Here is a 23,210-nt window from a genome sequence, read left to right on the forward strand (position 1 = left end):
ATGAGGGGAATGTGGGTCAAGATCTGCGAGAGTCCTCCTCCTACCCTTTGTAAACAGATCCTGTAATAATCCTTCATTACAGCCTCAAATTCTAGAGAAATAGAAATTATGTATCTGAATAATGTGTGATAATTAAGTTTGTGTCACTATTGTTTAAAAAACACAGTTTCGTTCACATGACTTCAGTCCTGACAGAGACTTAAGGAGCACTCAGAAACAAACTCACTAACACCCACGGTAGGGTGCTGAAGACAATTGCTGAAAGGGTTCACAGAGAAATGGGTGAAAAAGAAATAACCATCATGAGGATGTGGATGCTGCTGCAGTCGGAGCATTTAGACTCAACAAACATGTCAAGAAAATCACCTACAAGGATTCGAACCAGCGGCAGCATCAGACAGAACTGAACCACTCCTCAGAGGTTCATCTCTTTTTTCAGATGGGACTTAAGTTCATTTGAGATCTTCCCACTCCAAGCTGTTTGATGCGCGTTACGCGGACACGCTTCGTCTTATAGTCAGGTTTCATTATGAAAGGTGCACACTACTTTTCATAAGTTATACACATTACTTTTTTTTTTTTTTTTTTATCAAATCATAATGTATTATATACATGAATACTTAACTATTTGTTTTACATTTCAACCAATTTTTAATACTACAATGGAATCTTTTTTTTGTTTTATCACTCTGTGTAATACATCACTATACAATTCTTTTAAAACTGCATTTTTCATTTGTGGAGGTCAATTAACACTTCAGGACAAAACATAAATCAACAATTTAAAAGACCAAGAAAATAGTTGGATTAAGTGTTTGAAAAAAACAGATGAATATCGTTGAAACAAGTCTGATAAAGGAAAATCAAATAGGTGATTTTACACTTTGCAACTAAATTATTAGAAAAATGTATTTCCTGAACACTGAGCTCAGAGAGGTGCGATGTATTATAAGACACAGCCACACGATGGCAGTGTAGATCAGTTCTTTCTGCCTCTGTCAGCCTAAGTTTGAGTCATATTGAACACAGTAATGTTATTAAAGTTCTTTGATCCCATTTAAATGAGTTTTTTTCTCAATATATTCCATATAAAGAAATCCAGCTTGAACACGAAGGTCTAAGTAAATGTGACTCGTTTAAGTTGCTCTCCTGCATTCGACTGTGACCATGTAATTATTTAATATTTGAATCAAGTGTTGAATACAGCTGCTTCTTTAACGGTTCCTCTCTTTGATATGACGGCTCTGTGTGTGTGATATCACTGACATTTTCAACGAAGGACTGCAAATAGCCCTGGGCAAGACATTTTTGGACAGGCCCAGACAAAGGAGCAGCGAGCGCTGTTGCAATGGTACACTTAAACCCTTGATTCCACTTTTAATGCACAGCTATAAATATTCCACGAGCAAAAAAAAAAAAAAAAAAAAAAGCCTGTCCTGTTGCAGGCCCAGCAGCACCCGGGGTATGCAGTCGAGGATGGGCAATATACTATTAATACTGATGATGAAACACGTTATGAACCGTGAAGTGATCCCATGTGAAACGTGGTGTTTGCCTCCTCTTTGAAGGAGCTGTATTCCAGCCCCACCTCAGAGCACAACATGTTTGTATCACCATGAATTAATGATAGTTTTGGTTCCTACAATATTGATTGTGACAAACTAAGTACAGATTGCAGGACAGGAAAAGCGTCGTCGGGCAGCTTTGCGGTCTGAGGGTTGTCTGCGAAGCCTTTGTTATGTGTCGGGTGGCGGGATCCTAAATGGATTCCCACCATGTAAACGACACTCCCCGGGGTTGAGCCCGTGTTGCTACTGTACACAAATCATTCTGTCATGCCGCCTCACGCTCTTCAGCTTTCAGCACTTCTTTGGAATCTCGGAGTGACTTTACACGAGGCTGAAAAATGAAAATACACTCAGGAGCTAATTCTTCATGTGTGTGATTGATGGTGGAAAGGACGGGGTTTTTTTTTTTTTTTTTTTGTTCCCTCCAGTAAAGTACACAACAAAAGGGCTGGAGCTGCTCTGTAAGGCTCATCTATAGTACATAATGGAAGAGGTTCAGGGAGGGCCCCCTGAATACAAACTACCTGTGTGTGTGTGTGTGTGTGTGTGTGTGTGAACCTGGTCACGGTCTTGTTTGTGGAATCACTGCATTCTTCACGCATGTTTGCAGAGGCTGTATGTAAAGTGAGTCTATTTCTGCAGGTTTTTTTATCTTTTTTTTCTTTTCAACACCGTGCGTGCGTGATTGTCTGCTTGTCAGCTAATCAAGATGAAGCACGGCATTTGAACTGTGCAGAAGGGACAACGGTGGAGGACGAGGGGAGGGGGGGGGGGGGGGGGGGGGATAGACTGAGTGTGATTGAGGGAAATGGATGAGTTGCAGTGATAAGCGGAGCTGCCCGGGCCCTGACAGATACACACAGCAGATGGATGACTCTTATCTGGGAGATCACAGAGTGCACACTCACGCCTAGGCCCAGTTACAGAGAGCCACGATCACACCAGACAGATGAATAGGCCTAACCCCCACAATCTCACTGCACATACTGTAGACACACGCACAGAAGTGCACGCGCACACCTACACCCACACACACACACACACACACACACACACACACACACACACACACACACACACACACACACACACACACACACACACACACACACACACACACACACACACCTACACACACACACACACACAGTCCTTGACAGAATGAACAGATTGCAGCTCCTGTGTTACCTTCGTGTCTTTGACATTGAAATTCACCTGGAGTCTGGTGTCTCAAGGATGTGTGCAAAGAGAGAGAGAGAGAGAGAGAGAGAGAGAGAGAGAGAGAGAGAGAGCAAGGGTGTGGACCGAGATAAGAGAAATCAATTTAGTTTTTAATTCAGGCAGAAGAAAGAAACCTGCATCTCCACAGGCGCACACTGTATACATGTATGTCGGCTTACAGATTTTGACAGATTCCTCTGCCAACTGGAGAGAGAGCCACATGCGCTCCATTCTCACTTCTTTTTTTTTTTTTCTGGGAGCATGACACATTTGTTTCACTGACTCTCTGAGCACAAACAATGTCTGTCATTAGGTTAAGATGGAGCTGGAGTGATAGATACTCAAAACAAACAACATTTCTGGTTTTTGTGCTTCAGAGAGCCTTAACCATTAACTGGTAATTACTACGTCTATTTGAAGGGCTGTTGACAGATCTACCTTTTAAAACACAAGGACTGTACTTTCACTCATACGCCAAACATCCTCACTATCCTCTTTTCCATGTACAGCGAACGCTCCCTCCCTCCCTTCCCCATACGCACCCCTTGTTATTTGGAAAGAGCTCTGCTTCAACAGCTGTTCATACTCCCAGCTGCATTTTATAACAAGGAAGAGTGCCAGTCTTGTCTTCAAGGCAGATGGCGGCGGGCCGGCCCGGTGAACACGTGGCACGTTGGACGACTGCAGTCGGCGCTTCTTCTTCTTCTTCTTGGGAGGCTGCGCCGACAATATGTCTGTGACTGTGTTCGCCGTTTAAACGGTTCCAATTGAGTGCGAGGTGAGCGGGCAGCGGCTGGAATGTGCCGCCGCGTAAGCGCCCTTCGTGTCGAAGATGTTTTCCGACCTGCTTCTCCTTTGATAATCGCTGGCGTGTGAAGTTCGTGGATGTCACACAGCACCTGTTCCCTTATCTCCCAATTCCATGTTTATATATATATATATATATATTTTTCATGACCTGTAGGATAATAATTAGAAGGCTTGTACATGTATCAGACAGATGTGGTGGTTGAATTGTGGGGAAGATGGTCGGAATGAGTGTCGCACCCCTATTTTCTCTGCTCTATAATTTCCGCTCAGGTCGTCGTCATCTGCTTCAGATTGTACTGGTGATGCCCTTCACATGCCCCCAAGTGGCAGGCATGTTCAAACACTCAATACACTGCATGAGAGGGAACATCGGTTTGTCAAATAATGGGTTGTTTTTCCTCGGGGGGACAATACTGAGCCCCTGGTGCTTCCCTGATTGATGTGTCTGAGGGCCTCGGATTCATCCGGTGTTTTGGATCGGCCTACGGGGATGAATGTCTACCTCGCATTTCACATTACCTATCCATTAGACAAGAAGGCCCTCTTGACAGAGCTTTGTGAGGATCAGAAAAACATCCAGGGCTGTTTTCCAATCCGTGTCATCGGGCGGCATGGCACAAAATCCATCATGTGGGATGTAACGGCCCTCTTCTGCTCCTGCTTCCTTCTCCTCACAGTCACGTACACAGAGCGAAAACACCCCGTTCCAATTGGGAGTGAAGAGCTTTCGCCTTGGTTCAAGCCGGAGCGGCGTAGTGCGGACGATGGTCGGATAAGACAGGAGGGGGATGATGGAGTGAAAGACACGGATGACGTTAACGGGTGCTTGTAAAGCTCTGAGGGCTGGTCAGGGTTCTGGTGTCCGCGGCCAAAGTTTAGAGCACACGGAAACCTGAACTCGGCACACACTCGTGACTCACTTCCTCAGCTGGAAACGGAGGGATGCCTCCTGTGGGGCGGGAAACAAAGACTCCCTTCCCAGACACATTTGAACACACCGCCTCCTGTATCTGGCCGATACCCAGCTCCAGATAAGGTCACTCCTCACCGATCCTGGGTGCTGATGCATCAAACCCCGGAATGTGTGTTAAAGCATAAATTTGTTCGAATTAAACAGCTGTGTGAGGTTTAGCGACACTGCCCTGCTCTGTGACCTTTCACACAGTGACACGCCACATTGCCTCATGTGTTTACGTTATTTTACTGTCCTTACAGGGCTGAACACATTCACCCTCCGCCTTTGTGCCTTCGGAGCAGCGTACTGCGTCAGAGGCGTCCACAAAGCCGGTAATGAAGAGAGACCCTCTCAAAGCAGGTTTGATTTTCCTGCCCGAGACTCTGTTAACGGGATGGATGTCCTTTACATCCAGTCCCCCCCCCCCCCTTCCCCTCTTCTTGGTGCTTTGTCACCGTTGTCATGAGCGCTGGAGCCGCTCACGGAGGAATCTCAGGAATCTTTTCGGACTGACCTGACTCTGGCGTAGAGCTGAGGAGTGATAGTGACACGGCTCCTCCGTGTTCGATAGAAAATTTCTTTTTGACACTTTGTTTTTTATTGTTTCTTTCATTTCACATAAAAATCCATCTGTGGTGTTAGTGTTGGTGTTGTTTTGGTGGTGGTGGGCAGGTCTGTGACCATTTTTCCAATCATCATTCATGGGCTTTCTGTTTTCTAAAAATACACATTCGTGTTTCCTTCCCCCCCTCCAATAAAGTCTTCCCGTCGCTGTAGCAAACAGAAGTCCGGTCTGCACCAGGCTTTAGTTTCTAATGAGCTGTCAGAGGTGGAAAGACGACAGGAAACTTGTCCCTGGCCGGAAATACATCAAAGGATGTGTGGATTCAGGCTGATTCAGACTTTAGACATCTTGCCGAGTGAGAAAATAAAGCCAAAGCTGCCGGTCGCTCTGGCAGCAGGGACGAGAGAGGCAGCGGCTCTGAAGCTCAACAAGTTTTCTCATGTACCTCAAACTTATGTACTCACAGTGAACTGTTCAAATATTACTTAATGTCATCCATCTTTTATGTTGCTGTGCCTCAAAGACTGAGTTAAAAAAAAAAAAGAATTAAACAATCGCTTTATGACAAAAAGGTCAATGAAATAGTAAGAGTTTCAGCCAAAGCTAACAGCAGGAAGCAGCCAAAGAAAGGCGGCAGCTCTGGAGCTTCACTATCTCTTATGTACGTCACAAATAATGATTTTGTCGTAAAGCACATTTACTGTTGGTGGTGTTTTGTTTCGGCTGCTCCCTCCTAGTGTTGCCTCACCAGGATGTTTGGTTTGGCACAAGGGTTATGCCTTGCTCAAGGACTTCACAGTGATGACCAGTTGGCAGTGGGATTCAAACCTGTTAAACTCCAGTCGTAAAGTCCAAACGTGTACTTAAGTCCGACAAATGTTACATTTCCTAAATTGCAGTCAGTAGCAAGTAAAAGAAATATTCTTGAAAATGCACAAGGTAATATAAAATTACTTGAAGTAATACTTTTTAAAAACATTTGTATTGCTTTTTTCCAAATCAGGCATTCAATATTTGATTTCTAAGACAAACAATGAGGTGTATAAATATAACCCTGTGTTAATTTGTTAAATTAAATGGTGTAAATTTTGCCTAAATATGAGTAAAATTAGATTCTAGTTGAAGACTTCATTTATAAAGACACCACAGTGGACCAAAGAGATGATCAACAAATAAATAAGATGTTAAAGTGCACAGTTCACACACTGGCATAAAATAGGTAAAAGATACAGACAGTACAATAAAACAAACACAATTAAAAGAAATTAAAAGTAGTAAAAACGTGGGTAGTATAAAATACTTTAAAAGATGAGTAAAAACCATTTAGATTGAAAGTCAACATTTTGCCACGTGGTGGTGAAGGTCAAAGTGAAATGGTGGTTTTTTTAAATGTACTTCATTACAGCAATGTGAGTATTTGATTAGTAACCAAGTACTATTCTCTGTCTTAAACATTTCCCCTTGACAGATCACCAAGATAAGACACAACACATTCCCAGGGTTTTGGTTTTTTTTTCCATCTCCAAGTACCAATTTCATTTAATAGCAAATTCCAGCCCCTTCATCATGTCTAACAATCGCCTTTGGTCCTGCTGATGCCTGAGAAAATGTTTCAGACAGCCCCTCTTCATATAATTACCAAAAGAATTCCCCCTGAAATGAGAGAGAGAGAGGGAAATGATCGGATTGCCACAGAGTAACAGTTGACAGTTGGGAGTGGAGTGTTGAACTCGCCGGCAGTGATGGGGTTAATCATACCCATATGGTGTACCAAGAGGTTTGGTCCAATGCTGCTGTGGGCCAACAGGAGAGGGGAGGCTGGGTGGGGGCAGAACAGAAGGGAGAGGACAGCAGGGCGGACTCTCTCTCCCTCCCAACACCTGCACCTGGTCCCTTGATTCTCCCTGCAGATCCACACAAGTCCCCTCACCGGATCCACGGAGCGGCATTTGAACGCACCTCGCTGATTCTTCAACTTTTATTTTAGGGGGGAAAAGAGTGGATTAAGCGCGTCAAGGGATCACTTTTTTTGTCCTCTTTAAAAAAAAAAGCAGAAGGTTGCTTAGGCGGCAGATTAATAGCGACTGATTAGCTTTCTTCCCCCCTCCTCCTCCTTCTTCTTCTTCTTCTTTTTTTCTCAAGAGGAATTTGCAAAGGGATTGTTTAATGCGTGCGCAGAGCCGCTGAGGGAGATTTTTCCAGTTCCAGCTTCGAGGGCGCACAACGCGGGGAATGCAGCGGTAACATCCCGCAAGTTTGGGAGCTCGCAGGCGCAACGCAGCGATCCAGAAAGGGGCAGAAATCAAAGGTAGGACCTTTAACTTCCACCTCCTCCCCCACTTTGGTTTAACTTTTAACTCCGGTTTGGTTACTCTGTAGCGCGGCGGATCACCGGCAGTGCGCACACATTTGTGCGGTTCCTATTTCTGGATGTTGAGTTCACAGGTAAGTGCGCGCCGCTCCACTGGAAGAGGACAAGGTTACTGAAGTCCTGTAATTATTTTTTTTTCTTCCTTTCCTTTTTTAAAGGCAAAACCATATATTATTACAGCAGAACTTTAATCATTCTCAGCCGTTCTCCACCCAGCCGCCACGGAATCAGGCCATCACACTCTTAAGAAGCCTCCATGCGTAAAATAATGGGTCCAAAATATTTCCCGAATTATGATTTTAAAAGATATTTCAGTAGAAATAACAACCACTTGTCTGTTTATTCTCATCTTTTATTCGGTGGCTAAATGAAATGTTCTGTCATTTTCAGTCCTGATTCATTCAGTCATAGACATGCTCGAGTGATTTATTATTATAATTAATGAACAAATAACACTTGTTTTCTTAAGATCTCCCTCTGCATGTATGTTTTTTTTTACAGTGCTGTTTTATTACCTGGTTCTCTATTTGAGGGGACAATTAGCTGCTCATGACATTAAAGAAAACGTCTCCTCCCTATTCTGAAGACACATCTCATGGTGCATATGTATTTTTAGCAGTTAATTTGCAGTGTTTGTTAGAGGAGGGGGGGTAGGGGGTAGAAATCAGGCTCCCCTGGTGATCAGATGATCATGCCAAGGAGGCTGTGAGATATCACCCATAGCTTTTCCTTTAAATTCCTCAATGTTTATGAATTCACTCATATGAACATCGGTCATTTATGGGAACATGTTTTTTAAAATCAAGTGTCGCTCATAAATTAAATGAGAAAAAGAAAACGTTAAACAATTTGTGGACACACACACACACACACACACACACACACACACACACACACACACACACACACACACACACACACACACACTTTTTTTTCCACCCACCATGAATCACTCTTCCTAAAAGCAGTCATTTTCAGCCTTGTACCTTGTGCCCTGGAGACCTCTGCTACACGGACGTCATGAGAAAAAGAAAAGCCCGTGGGGTAGCTTATAGCCCGAGCAAAGCACACCTTCAGGGAGACAATTTAATGGATGTTATGGACTCAGCTTTTAGTATTCATAATTTATATGGGATCCTCTCCAGCAAAGTGCAGATGCATAATGAATGCTTGAGTTAAGGTCTAACAGTTAGACCACGTTTCAACACCCCTAAACTGTCAGGAATTGTTTCAGCGAGGACTACCTGTTTTCTTTGAAGTGTCGTGTATTTCACTCGTCAACTTCTGAGAGTGCGTCGACATGCTTTGTTGAAAGACAGAAGGAGAGCCAAGAGGGAATCATTGATGGGCATCTTTATTATGTTATTCCCCTTTTATACTGCTTTCGATGGAGGAAAAAAAAAAAGAATCGGCAAAATCGAGGTATAAGAAAGCGTGTCACGTTTTGTAAGATGTACAAGATGAAGATGCCAGACTTTTTCCAAAGAGCTGCAAGTCCCATTATACAGGCTCGACACATACCTCACTACGTTTACACTTTAAATAAATAATAGGGCTGTCATAGTTTCCAGAGCAGGTGTGAAGATTTGGACGTTGTTCTCCCCTGCTAAACTGGAAGTCCTGTCTCGGAAGGCTGCAGGCCAAACTTCTGATCACAGAGATCAGAGAGAGAGAGAGAGAGAGAGAGAGAGTGTGTCTGTCCGTCCTTCTTTTTCTGTCTCATATTTCTCATGGGGCACTCTATAATAATAGTTCATTCCTCTTTCTTCTTTCGTCCAGATTTAGATCTCTGTGGGCTACCTGCATGACGGTTACCATGACAGCATCTGGAGCCCAACTCCTCCTGTTGGCCTTGTGTGTTTACGGAGGCTCGGGCCTGCAGCAGTCGGCGCCCAGAGTTCGCCTCTCCTTCAAAGGTGAGTTCATCATTGTTGAGCAAGTCACTGACAGTTGCAACTCCACCACAGTAACTACTCCCGCAGAAAGTTTTGGAGTTACTTTATTAGGAACTCCAAATGTTTGCCTGAACTACATCAGTTAGTTGGAGGAAGATGCTCTATCTTCTAAACGTTAAGCAAGAGAGGTAGTTTGTGGAGTAATGGGGAAGAGCCGAGATTAACTACAAACGTGCAGAAAGGTCTTATAATAGGAAACTAATGTTCATTTAGGAAGTCAAGTGAAGTGAAGCTTGAGTTGTGACAGAAACGGGAAAGATGTGAAAACAACAAGGACCAAGTTTGCGAAAAAGGAGGCGCTTAAAAGGAGTTAAGGGAAATAGTGAATTATTAGATAACAGCCTTCGAAGCTGGAAAGCCAGAGACGTCAGCTCTTCAGCTCGCCAATTTTTCTCATGAATATCAAAAGTATGACTAAAAATTCTTCTCAACCTTGTGTGATTCTTACTGCATAACCAATTTCAGAATCAAGTGTTTTTTGGACAATAAGTCCTACATTTGTTTGTATTTTCAATGAGCATGCAACTAATATTAAAAAACGGCTTCCATATTTATCAGTACAGAACTATATATACCATCTGAGACCACTAGATGTCACTGTGTGACAACAGAATGCTGCTACAGTTCCACCGAATAACCTCCATTCCTGGTGTATTTTACCGAAAGTGCAATCACAATGGCACCAAAAGGAAACGGCAAATAAAAATGGTAAAATATGGAGCAGTCAACAGAAACAAAGCAGAACAAAGAGTGCGGAGTGTCTGGGAAACCTGTGAGGGATTGGGGAAGAGCTGAGAAACTGTTGAGGTGTCGTACGGAACACAGAAAGCCAATCGACGGCCAGAGCCGAGGAACAAATTCACAGATGCTTCTGGAAGCAGCTGCTGGACGAGGATTATCGATGGTGCAGTTATGTCGGTGCATCTATGACTTTTATTGCTGCATTAATACACCTTTACATGTAAAGTTCCTCAAGTGCTCAAAAACCACTGATTGTGGGCGTATATATAGAATGTTTTATGGCGTTGTTAGCCAGCATTTAATTCAATTTGGATGTATAATCCAGGTACTTTCTCGCACATTTCTCCAGAAAACAATGAAATGTACACAATTACACTACGTCACTCAGTTTTGTGAACTAATGTAGATGTGAAAGATGAATTTTCTCTGTTGAAGAACGAAGTTATTGGCTACAAACATGCAGAGGAACGGTTTGAATACTACTTCAAATCATGTGTTTACTCAGTACGGATTCAGGATTATAAAAGTAATGAAGTACATTACCTGATGTGAATTGTACTTTCATGGTTGTTTTCTCAGTTATGTACTATCACTCATACTTCAGTACAAGTACGATAAAAGGAAAAATTATTTTCCATTCTTTTTACTTTCACTCTTTCTTCTTGTTTGTTTGTTGTTGGGTTTTTTTTCTACCTTATTAGCAGAAGTGGTGACGTGACTGCAGCTACAGTTATTCCCAACACCGGATTTCATTTTGATGAACTTAAACTCCTTTGACAGCAGGGATTATCATGGTAGTTTACGTTACTTGTTGGGTTTTGCACTGCTAAGTCGCTGGCGCACGCACCCGAGCCTGCGGTTATGTTTCCTTTTCATACATATGTAAAGAGCGTATTTCCTGCTGCATGTCAAACAGTGCGACGCTGAAAACAAAAGGTGGATATTACGTGTGGTTGGTTTGCCGCTTGTGCCCTTCGACCAAGTTTCTCCCCCCACGCCCTAAAACCCACAAACACTACCATCTGACCTGTCGGTTCTTTCGTGTTTTTTGAAGTCTGACAGCATGACACAAGGAGGAAACACCTGAAACTTGATCACAGCAGCACAATGATAGTTAGGAGTGATAATCCTATTTTTGCCGCGAGGGGTAAATTCAATATGGGATGTATGGGTGGTTGCTTTTTTTTTTTTTTTTTTTTTTTTCTTTGGCATTTGGGAGTTTCCCATGCCTGCTGCCTGTTGCCCATTAAAACTCCTAACGGTAGAGATTCGTGTTCCAAATATGTGGATGACACCTTTGATCAAAACAATTGGGGATGATTACAGTCATTGCTCCATCCCTGTCATGTTGTCACTTCAATTTGCTCAGGGACGCACGTCACGCGCCGAGGACGCGTAGGTGAGAATTAGAGGTGTGAATCAGATTTGCAACATTCCTGAGCGCTTTCATGTGCAGCAGAGATAAAAAAAAAAGAAAAACACTCTGGTTGCAGGTCAGGTCCAGGCAGCTGCTGAAATGTTTGTTTTCCCTTTATCATTTCAAAGTGCCGTGATTTCTGGCGATACTTTTTGCACAATTTCAAGCAAAGCCATCTGAAGCAGATTAGACGCGAGCCGAGCATGTGATCTGCGGTCGACGGGAGCCGGCAGTTTGAGTCGACATGCAGCTGATGTTAGAAGTGAAACTGATGTTGCAAGGCGCAAGACGTCTGTCTGCATGCTGTCGCGTACGAGACAGTTCCATTTAAAGGCTTGAGTGGGTAATTGCTCAGCGTTTTTATGTGACCTTTAACACTAATCCCCCCCTCGCAGTAAACAGCTTATATGTGTGTTTTGCAGCGGGGAGAGTGAAAAAGTAACAGTCTGACTAATTACACAAGTCTGGTCTTGATCTCGATCCTTTCGAATGAAAGAATTTACATCTGCAGAGAGCTCGTCATAACATATTCATACACGGGAGCTGGTGGAGAGTTCAGGGCAGCTGTGAGGTGTTGAATTTTAAATTGCAAGTAAGGAACTCACAGATGAAGTAGATTCACTCAGACCTCAGCCCCCCCCCCCCCCCCCCCCCACACCGCCCCACCCCCATCCCCCACCCTAATACCAAACAAGAAGGAGAAAAGTTGGATTTACTCTCCCAACTGTTTTTCTGCCACTCCGAGGATTTATTGTTCATTGTTTGTGACAGCGAGTCTCTTTGTTCCCAGAGGCGCCTGCGGAGGAGGTTTTTCGGGGCGGCTGGAGGACATGTGACTCCTCTGAACGAATAAGTGACACTCTGGGGTGCAGGAGGCCCACAGAGGACAGGGATCCTGTATTGTTTCCTCTGCCGCTGGGAGGCTGTGTGTGTTACGTTCACTTCAAAAGGGCCTGACGGAGGCCGGTTTGATAGAATTAGTCAGCATTGCTAGAGAGCAAAATGTGCGGTGTAATTGAAGCCATGTTTGAGATACTCATGCCCTCGCCATGCTGTCACCAGCGTGTTCATACTGTAGATAAGTCTGGGACTAAATGGCAGCAGTCATTAGTGCCCTAGTGACAATATGTTGTCGGGTTGTAACATGAGGAGTCGTAGTGGCCCAGCTGTACTTGAATTGTGTGTCCTTCCCAGTGTTTCCCTATCAGTGTCAGTATGTTGTTAGGGGATAAGTGTTTGCTGAATGTTTACCAGATGATGGCAGGACATTGTTTGCTATTTTGGGAGAATGGAGACATGTATAGGGGTGTGGCGTTTCCACATTTAGCCTCTTCTGTGAATTCACCATGGCCCAGTGGAGCTCGGCCAGTGGCCTGTTATCTTTTGTTTATCTCCCGGAAAACAGAACCGGACCTCGTCCCATCTCGCCGACTCCGTCGCCGCGTCTGCCGGAGATCCGATTGCATCGCTTATTTTTATTTTAGTGGCACCTTGAATGCTTCCTGTTAGCGGTGGCCTCAAAAGGAAGATGGCAGGCACTTTGATGTAAATAAAGATTGCGCTTCCTCTTGAATCCCTGTAAGCCCGCTTCTGAAGGGTCCCTGTGAACATTTGTCATTACATAAGCCCGCTGTCTTTAACATGCCTCCGCCGTGTCCCCGGCATTGACATATGGTCAATATTGTGCACATGCCACAGATGTGCTGTATGTATGCGTTTGAAGCGACGCGGTGACTCCTTGGCTGCACGAATGGAAACAAAAGGGCTGCGCGGAGTCCATTTGTCTCACAGCAGATGAAAATTGTTCAATCAAAGCTTTCAGGAGAACAAAAAAAAAAAAAAAAAAAGGGTAGAAACATTTTCTACCGCAGCATGTCTTAACAGGTCATGCTCTGCTGCGCACAGACCTGATCTTAAGAATTAGCTGTGAGTCTCGCTCACCGTGTTTCCTCGGGGACTCGCTTTTTTCGTCTAACTCCGACGAGTCACGGAGTGCCTCAAACTCAATCAGCAAGTCAGGACACATGAAATATTAAGATCTTAAAAGCGAATATGTTTCTTTAAATGCTCGAAGTCGAGTCATATTTAATCAGCGACACACATTTTCCAGTGGGGAAGTGAGAAATGTGTCGTTTGAGAGAGCAAGTCATCCAAGTCAGTAATGAAACATGTAAAAGTCATAAAGGGGATAATATGAGCACATTTCCAGAGGTTATCTTTGCTCTCCTGGTTTTTTTTTTTTTTCAAAAGGTTTATATGTGGGTGCTGTTTTATTTTTTCCAGTTTTTTTTAATCATTGCAACACTCTCCACACAGAACTCATGGACACCCGGGCAGCACGGCCCTTCAGCTTCTCCTTCAACACCAGCGATTACCGTATCCTCCTCATGGATCAGGATCAGGGCCGTCTGTACTTGGGGAGCCGCGAGTACCTGGTGGCTCTGGATATGCACAATGTCAACAAGGAGCCGCTCATTGTGCGTACACATTCCAGCAGCTTGTTTTCCTAAATCCAGTCTGCTATTCAAGCCCGTGGCATTAAGTCTCTCAAGCACAATGATCCCTAATAAATCAGCATTTCTGCGTTTTTGTGCCTTTTTGTAAAAGCAGATCCACTGGCCAGCGTCTGCTAAGAGAAAGGGCGAATGTCAGATGACGGGAAAAGGAAAACAGGTGAGGTCACACGTTTACATCCTGTTCTTTCAGGAAGGGGAGAAAAAAAAAAATCCAAAATCCTTCTGCTTTCAACAATGTTTCTGAGTCACTCTTTTTGTCCAGGGTGAATGTGCCAACTTTGTGAGGTTGATAGAGCCGTGGAACCGCACCCACCTCTACACCTGTGGGACGGGGGCGTACCAGCCCATCTGCACGTTTATCAACCGAGGCTGGAGGGCAGAGGTGAGCGAGCCATTTCACATGCCCCCGGGTGAGATTTACAGCAAAATAAAAAGACCCTCCTCCAGCAGTAGACCTGGAAAGCGCCGTTCTGCTAAATATTTCAGGACTACAAACTGGGACACCGATTTGTTTATGATTTTCTTTCCCCCCATGTTCCCTTGTGATGTCTTAGCAGTTCTATTTTTAACACAAACCTCCGTGTCTAATTTGCTTCTGCAGGACTACCTGTTCAGGCTGGTCCCTGGGTACGTGGATTCAGGGAAGGGAAAATGTTCCTACGATCCAAAACAGGAGAACGTTGCAGTTTTGATCAGTAAGACCGCCGTCACTCACAGCTGTGCTGTTGAACCCTGGTTCCTGGAGCGTCGTTGGTTCTTGTACGTTGAAGATCAGATTGGGCAACTTTGATAATTGTGCAACACTTCCACCCTTCTACTGAAGAGCCACATTGAGACCAAGAACCTGCAGTGGTGTAGCGGGTATCCTGCAAAAAAGGGTAGCCCAAACATAAGATATGAAGACTAAATTTGAGAAGAAAATTCCTTAAAACTAGTGAAATTATCCGATCTGTCCATGCAGCAAGTAAATGTGACTTTTTAAGAGATCTTGAAATGAGTTTTTTAAACTACATTTAAGATTGTACTATCAAATCAAAGATTAAAAACAAATAAATAACCTTTAAAACAAGCCAAATTATGTGTAATGTCTTAAAATAAGACTTTAAAACTTGGCCATGGCCAAATAATTTGCAGTGCAGCACTCTCACCTGACAGGACATAGTAGTCTCTTCTCACAGTCCAACAGGCATTTGAGGTGATTTGGTTTGTCACCATGAACTATAAAGAAAAATAGATGGAGTTACCTGTATGTCTCTTAATTGAGTTCTTTACAAAACTGGGTAATGGGAAGTATTTTGAATTCCTCTGCAGAGACATCATGGTTAAGTTAAGGTTAACCTTGAATAAGAGGGATTTCTTTTTGTTAGTCCTTTGAAAAGCAATAAAAATCATATTGTATTTGTAAAAAAAAAACAACCTAACCAGGATGTGAAAATAGGACAGGTCCAGGCAAACAAGTGCATTTAGTCACAGTAGTACAAAGGCATTTCATACTTGTCACAATGCATTTAATGATATAGTAAGTATCACAAAATTTACAACTGATAGCGGACCTCCTTCTCCATCTGCCAGACCTATAATTTATCAATTTTTGAAAAAATGACATGAACCACATGAGGTGTGCGATCCTCTCGTTGTTCATACCTGTTTTAAGACGTTTCCCTCTTCCCGGCACACACCTGTTTGCAATGAAGTAGTTGTTATCAGGCCTTCAGCAGAGCCTCATGGTGACATTTTCATCAGATTCAGGTGTGTTGGAGCACCGACACACCACAGACCTATAAAGAAGTTGCCCTCCAGGACCAGGATTCGACAGTCATGATTTAAGGGTGAAAACCCCTCAAATTGCTCTCAAATTCCTCAAGCTGCTGAGTTATGAAGTTTCACGTCTCGGTTCTCTTATTGCGCCCGTCTCTGCAGACAGTAACCTCTACGCGGGCGTCCATATTGACTTCATGAGCACAGACGCCGCTCTGTTCAGGACCATGGGCGGGAGGACGGCGATCAGGACGGAGCAGTACGACTCCAGGTGGCTCAACGGTGAGTAAGTGTGGGTGTGAGGCAGCAACTGCCTGGTGATTGCAGGTTATGGTTCCTCTCATTTTATTTGACAACCACTTGTCTCAATCCCTTCCCTGCTTATCCGTTCTCATCCTCCAGAGCCGGTGTTTATTCAGATCCAGCAGATCCCTGACAGTGCAGAAAAGAATGACGACAAACTTTACTTCTTCTTCCGTGAGAAGAGTCTAGACTCCAGCGGCGGGGCCAGCCCCACCGTCTTAGCCCGGGTGGGACGAGTGTGTCTGGTAAGCCCAACCAGTGGGAATGTACACAGATCAGCCGTGTCATTATGAACACCGACAGGTGAATTGAGTAAAACTGGTTATCTTCTTCCTGTGGTGCAAGTGGGCGGGAACATATCAGGCTGCAAGTGAGCATTTAGACTCAAATTGTATGTGTTGGAGGCAGAGAAATGGGAAAGCCACTTGAGCAAGCTTCACAGGGGTGAAACTGATGGATTTAACCACTGGGTCAGAACCTCTCCACAACTGCAGTTTTTGTGGGTGGAGGAACAGAAAGTGCCTTGGGGGAACTTTTCCATGTTGGACAGGGATTCCACCCAGAAGGAGAAAACCGTTTTTGACCCCTGACGCAAGGTTACACGTCTGGATGTATTGGAAATGTGAGCACGAGTGTATTGGACTCTGCAAGTTTAAATATTAATTTGAAATTAGGACTCGGACGTTCATTCATTCGACACACGAGCAGCCAGCGCACGTCAATGAAGTACCCTGGTGTTGCGTCTCAAGGGCTTAAAGCATTGGCTTGACCAGTGTGGTGTCCTTACTTTGCTTCTGAAGCTTTTTAAGGCGAATAAATGCCGTCCCTTCCGATCCAAAACCAGCTGGAGGGTTATTGTTGAATAATTAATGCTGGTTCTTATGGAAAGATGTGAGAATAAACAGTACGTCTGTGTACGTGGAAGTTTACTGATGTGCCCGACACAATATTAATTATAATAATAATTATAATAATATAGCTCACTGGAGTATTTGTAGTTGTTGTGTAGCTCAGGGTTTCACAGTGTCGAAGGATTGCCCGACAGTTCAGCAAAGTTAATAGTTTTATTTTTAAATCCAACAGAATTAAAAAGAAACATTGGCTGCTCACATTTAGAACATTTAGGTTTCTGGACGTTTCACTATTTTGCGTCCAAAATGGCGTAATGTTAAAATGGCGTATTTTTCTTTTGAATGTCTCAACTTGTTTTTGGTTAAATGGAAAATATTGAATTAACTGTGGACTTTGTCATGATGTCCTCATCCGTCTGCACTCGGAACAAGAGCTGACATTTGGAGTTTCTTATTTATAGTTTATTTTGCCATTTGAGGTCAAAATGTTCCGTATGAGGCCCTTAAATCAAAACAAGTATAAGTGAGTTTGCCAGAGGCTTTCAATTTGAAATTAGTTGTAGCCTCCAACTGCAGTCATGGATTGACACAAAATTATACTTTTAAAAAAATAATTTGTACCTTTTAAAACGCATTTAGACCTCATAAAACATGTTTTAACATAAATGATCTTGAGTTTGTCTCTTTAATTGAATGGAATAAAGTCCTGCTGGGAAAAGACATCAACCTAAATGCTGACAGACTTTGGGAAACTACTGATGTGCCATGATATCACTTGTCCAGCCGGATGTTTTTGATTTAGGAAGTTCCTCGCTGCTTGCAGAAGTTAAAACCGGTGTATTAATAGTACGTCACCAAGATGGACCCACGCAATACTAGGTGGTCGTAATGTTGTGGCTGATCGGTGTATGCCGCTTACCTTGTGATCCAAGAATAAGAGATAAACGGTTGCACTTATTGATGAACGACCTACTTTCCTTCCCGTCCAGAATGATGAAGGGGGACAGAAGTCGCTGGTGAACCGCTGGACCACGTTCCTGAAGGCTCGCCTTATCTGCTCGGTGATCGGCGAAGACGGAGTGGAGACCCGATTTGATGAACTACGTAAAGTCATACCAAAAATCTGTTTGGGCTGATTGCACTTTAATCGCAACACGCTCGCTGATTGTGTTATTGATCCACTCGTCATCCGTCTTCCAGGCGACGTGTTCATCCAGCCGACGCAGGATGAGCGGAACCCTATGGTGTACGCCCTCTTCACCACCGCAGGGTGAGGCACCGCCGGAGGCCGCGTTGAGCGATACACACTTCACACAAACTCCTTACCTCAGTTGTTTTTTTGTTGTCCTTTTTTCCCCCTCACATTGTTGTCTCTAATTCATGCTTTCATTTCATGGGTTGGGTGCAAGCTGTCTTACCTAATTGTCTGTCTGCGCTGAAGCTCTGTGTTCAAGGGCTCAGCAGTCTGTGTGTACTCCATGGCTGACATTCGCAACGTCTTCAATGGACCGTTCGCCCACAAACACGGCCATAATTACCAGTGGACTGAATACACTGGAAAGATTCCCTACCCACGGCCCGGAACGGTACGTTTCACTCATGTAATCTGCAGCCATTCAGTAGATTTAACAGCACACATATTATTATTTATATATAATTTGAAGTAAGCTGGTGATTAAAGCTGAACGTCTTCCTCCAGTGTCCAGGAGGCACCTTCACTCCAGGAATCCGCTCCTCCAAGAACTTTTCAGATGAGGCAGTGAATTTCATCAGAGCCCACCCCCTCATGTTTCACCCAGTTTACCCGATCCACCGCCGCCCCCTGGTGGTGAGAACCGGCGTGGACTATCGCTTCACGGCCCTGGTGGTGGACCAGGTGGACGCTGTGGATGGACGCTATGAGGTGCTTTTCCTGGGAACAGGTGAGGCAACTTCTTACGCAATCAAATGACCTCATCGTTCAAGGAAATCCAGGTGATTCATGGAATTATTGTCTGTAGATCGAGGGACGGTGCAAAAAGTCATAGTGTTGCCCAAGGATCCGACCAGCTTTGAGGAACTGACGCTGGAGGAAGTGGAAGTTTTTCGGGTATGTCAAAATGTCTCTTCTGAAACTACGATGCCTTGATCATAAGCATGAAGTCTAAAAACTTCTTTTTTTTCTTCTTTCTTTTAATGTATTTATAGAGCAGAGCTCCTGTCAAAACAATGAAGATATCATCTAAAAGAGTAAGGGTCGACTTTCCAAACTCGGATCTGACTGGCTTGCATTTCCCGGCATGTATTAAAATGGATACTTCACATTCTGTTTTGCTTGCGTCTCTGCAGCAACAGCTGTACGTGTCTTCAGACGCCGGGTTGACCCAAGTGTCGCTGCACCGCTGTGGCGTGTACGGCCGGGCCTGCTCAGACTGCTGCCTGGCCCGGGACCCCTACTGTGCGTGGGACGGCGAGAGCTGCTCTGCGTTCACACCGTCCACCAAAAGGTTGGAGCTGTCTCACGTCTGGGCCTAGACCTTAAAAGGGAGTAGGAGTGAGTTGTAGTTTTCAATTAGTTTCGCTTTACTGGCTACCAGCGTATGATCATTTTTTAACCACTTGAAAAGGAAGCGTAACGCTGAGTCGTGGATTCCTTAAACGTAGCCCGAGGTCCAAATGAATAATTACAAGATTAAATACAGAGGATTGGAGGCACGTTTCCTTTAAAGGTGCAGTATGCAATTTTTGTTTTAATTACTGAAGTTGGATGAAAAAAACAAAACAACTACTAGTAGAGAACAACAGTCATGTTGACGTCAAGATGACGGCAGTTTATTTTCTTCTGTGTAAGTAGTTAATAACCGTGGTTCTACCTTTCAATTTGAATCGCTGTTATCAGTGAAAAGAAATGCAAGAACCTAACAAATGCAGAGCAAAAGCAATCAAGCGTAGACACAGACGGCTTTTTAATAAGAGTGAGAACTGAGTAACTCTGTCTAGTTTGTCCTCCTTCCAACAGGAAAGATAGAAAATGAAGAGGTACGCACGACAGAAGCTGGAGCTCTTAATCAGTGACCAAATCAGAACAAACAGCCTCACTAATTCAGAAGCAGAGGACAGATGACAAACTGAGTCTTTATAGTGACTCAATACTGCCACCTATTGCAGAAAAGTGGCATTACCTAAATTTGACATCCTGCACCTTTTTTTTTCCCCAAGGAAATAAATAATTCAAATCAATCCTAGAAAAACACTTTGAAAATGTCTTTTTGGTTGTCTGCCTTTAATTTAGTCAAGAAACACTTTGCCACCTTGCTTTGAGACGTGTTTATTATTATTATTATTATTATTATTATTATTAAAAGTCTGATTTGTGTCTCAGGCGGAGCAGAAGACAGGATGTGAAACACGGCGACCCACTGAGGCAGTGCCGAGGCTTCAACGCCAAAGGTCTTTCATTCTTAAAAATGTTTTGAACATTATTTACACTTCAAATCAACTTTTATAGTTTGCTGCGCCCGTTCAGGGCGGCATATTCTGACATTTTGCGCGCCGTCTCTTTGATTGTCCTCAGTGGAGAAGCGTCTGAGGGAGACGGTGCAGTTCGGGGTGGAGGGCAGCAGCACCTTCCTGGAGTGTCAGCCTCGCTCTCCCCAGGCCACTGTCAAGTGGCTTTTCCAGAGGGAAGGAAAGAGAAAAGTGGTGAGGCAGAGGAAATCAATTGTTTTCAAAATGTGATGTATTGGTTGACGTTTGTGGGACAGCCTCCGTTTCCTCTCTGAAGGATGAAAGAGAAGGAAAATCAATGCGGTTATCGCGTCTCTCCACTGCACACGAGGCGCCTGTTTTTCCTTGTTATATACGAAAAGAAACGCTCATCTCCAGGGGATTTGTTGTTTCCACTCCTCTCAGCAAGAAAGCAACTTAATACATTTCCTGGAGGTGTTGCTTTCTTGAGGTTTTGCAGTGGTGAGCACTCCTCATCGTGACTGATTTAATGGTTTATTTCTGGTCGTAATTCAACACAGAAAATACAAACACCAACAGTGTTTACATTAACTGACCGAGAACAGGAAGAGGCTGAGACCGATGGCTTCTTTCTGCCCATCCTATAAATACTGATAAACTTACTCACTTACAAACAACAAAAGGATTTTCCTAACATACAAGAATAACATAATAAATAATATTCACTTTCCCTCATAATCCGTAAAAACTGAAATCCTTTATTTTGTATTTTACAGTATTTTTTTTAAAGTTAACGGCGAGCCACTCCCTATAAGTTGATCACTGAGTGTTCCACAGATTAACCCCCAGAACAGAAACCGTTCTACAGTATGAATAAGTTACTAAAAGTATTAGTTACTGTTTTAACTACATTGTCAACAACATTCATTAAATGCAATACATTTGTGCAGCATGTCAGATCAGAGCACATTTTACAGACCCCCCAAAAAAACGAGTAAATAAACACTTTGGCAGTTTAGTTCGTGAATAATTTATGTTTTAAAGCTTTTAGGTTCAAAGAAAAAACGTTATTTGAAAGTTAAAATATTTAAAATTCAGGCCATTTTAATTGCTTGTAAAAGTCAATTATGTAACATGAATTGTACTTTCCCAGACATAGTCCCTTTCTAGATAAAGGGTTATTAATATACATTATATAGTAGGATATTTGTACTCGATATTTGTTGATAGACTCTTTGGTTTATCATGTATAAATGGCACATCGCACTGTTTTATACTGACCTATAAGTGTTGAAATCACTTTAAGCCGTTTTTGTCCCATAAAGTCTGACGTTTGTGTAAACAAACAAACAAACAAACAAAAAAAAACCTCATGATGATAACAGTAATGTGAATATTTGTAATTTGTAACTTCCTCCACTGCCCACAACTGTAACATGGATAGTGTGAGTGAAGGATGAACTGATGAATGATTCAAAATACCGACACACATTTAAATTGGACATTTTTCCGTCCACAGCTGAACCGTGTTGCAGGAGTTCTGAAGACGAACCACGGGATCCTCCTCAAGTCTCTCAACCAATCAGACGCGGGGCTCTACCACTGCCTCGCCACCGAAAACAACTTCAAACACACGGTGGCCCGCGTGGCGCTGCGCATCCTGGACCGGGACATCGTCTTGGCCCTCACCGCCCAGGACGAGGACGAGGAGCCCAAAACGCGGCAGGCGGGGTCGTACCCACAGTCAACCTTCGTCTCCACGCCGTTCCCCCCCGAGATCAGACTGATCAACCAGTACTGCCAGTCCTACTGGGAACAGCTGAACCCCAAACAGCAGCAGCTGCGGAAGCGCACCAGCCGCAGACACACGGAGAGCCAGAACCAAGGCCTCGGCTAGAGCGCGGCACCGACGCCGTCCACAATCACTTTGTCTGGACTTTCTAGGGGACTTTTAGTTCGACCCGTGTTTTTGGGCGTCACTTCCATTCATTAGACGGACGACTCTGTCCTTCTGCCATGTCCGTGTTTCTACAAGTGTCAGCCCAGTATGAATATATTTTTTAATATATTTTACACTACTGATGACCACAAAAACATTTCTACAACGATGCATCTATCATGCTACGGTATTGACTGCACACTGGGATCAATCACATATTTCACACAAATCTTGGATTATGGTTTTGTGTTTTTTTTTTTGTTTTTTTTTTAAGGGCTGACATTGATGTAAAATGAATGCATCATATAAGTTAGTGGGCAACAATGTGCAAAAGCACAGGTATGGTCTCTTTTAAGTATCTTGAAACAGAAATGTAATATATTAATTGTGAATATAATATATATTGTCATTGGATTACTCTTGTATGAAGATAATGAAAAAGATGCATATTTTGCATGCGTACTGTCTGTTTGTTGCAAGCTGTATATTTTACTGTTGTTCCATTTTTAGTGTGTTATGATGTTTGTGAGGTGTAACGTGTTCTGTTAAGCTAATTCCATTGGATGTTGTCGTACAATGACTCCCTTACTGTCCTGTGCTTTGGTGACCTACAGTATGTGAGTATTGAAGATGTGTATAGCGTACAGTGTTCTTCCAGTGATGCACTTTGTCGGTGGTGTTGTCCGAGGGAATTTGGGTTCTTTGCACAGATGTGAGAAAAGGATACAGGAAATAGATTTTTTTTTTTTTTTTTTTGTACAGTATGTTATAAACATGGGAATGAAACTGGCTC

The 23,210-nt window shown here is 43.5% G+C and overlaps 1 protein-coding gene across 3 annotated transcripts; it reads left to right on the top strand.

Annotated features, from left to right (window-relative positions):
• The first annotated feature begins 6,946 nt into the window (after positions 1-6,946).
• sema3ga (sema domain, immunoglobulin domain (Ig), short basic domain, secreted, (semaphorin) 3Ga) lies at positions 6,947-23,207 on the top strand. 3 transcript variants are annotated; one of them, XM_080468614.1, is made up of 19 exons: positions 6,947-7,427; positions 7,499-7,564; positions 9,270-9,406; positions 13,920-14,080; positions 14,214-14,276; positions 14,382-14,501; positions 14,721-14,814; positions 16,040-16,159; positions 16,280-16,425; positions 18,021-18,135; positions 18,232-18,301; positions 18,473-18,617; positions 18,731-18,953; positions 19,032-19,120; positions 19,219-19,260; positions 19,360-19,517; positions 20,393-20,460; positions 20,585-20,712; positions 21,998-23,207. In XM_080468614.1, the coding sequence occupies exons 3-19, from the start codon at positions 9,295-9,297 to the stop codon at positions 22,373-22,375; spliced, it is 2,232 nt and encodes a 743-aa protein (XP_080324740.1). In that variant the 5' UTR covers positions 6,947-7,427; positions 7,499-7,564; positions 9,270-9,294; the 3' UTR covers positions 22,376-23,207. The 3 variants fall into 3 exon arrangements, with proteins under 3 accessions (XP_080324740.1, XP_080324738.1, XP_080324739.1); XM_080468612.1 differs by lacking the exon at positions 7,499-7,564 and having other exon boundaries at positions 14,211-14,276; XM_080468613.1 differs by lacking the exon at positions 7,499-7,564 and having other exon boundaries at positions 6,950-7,427.
• Positions 23,208-23,210: the final 3 nt, after the last annotated feature.

The sequence above is a fragment of the Lipophrys pholis genome, assembly GCF_963383615.2.
Source record: "Lipophrys pholis genome assembly, chromosome: 8".
NCBI lineage: Eukaryota > Metazoa > Chordata > Actinopteri > Blenniiformes > Blenniidae > Lipophrys > Lipophrys pholis.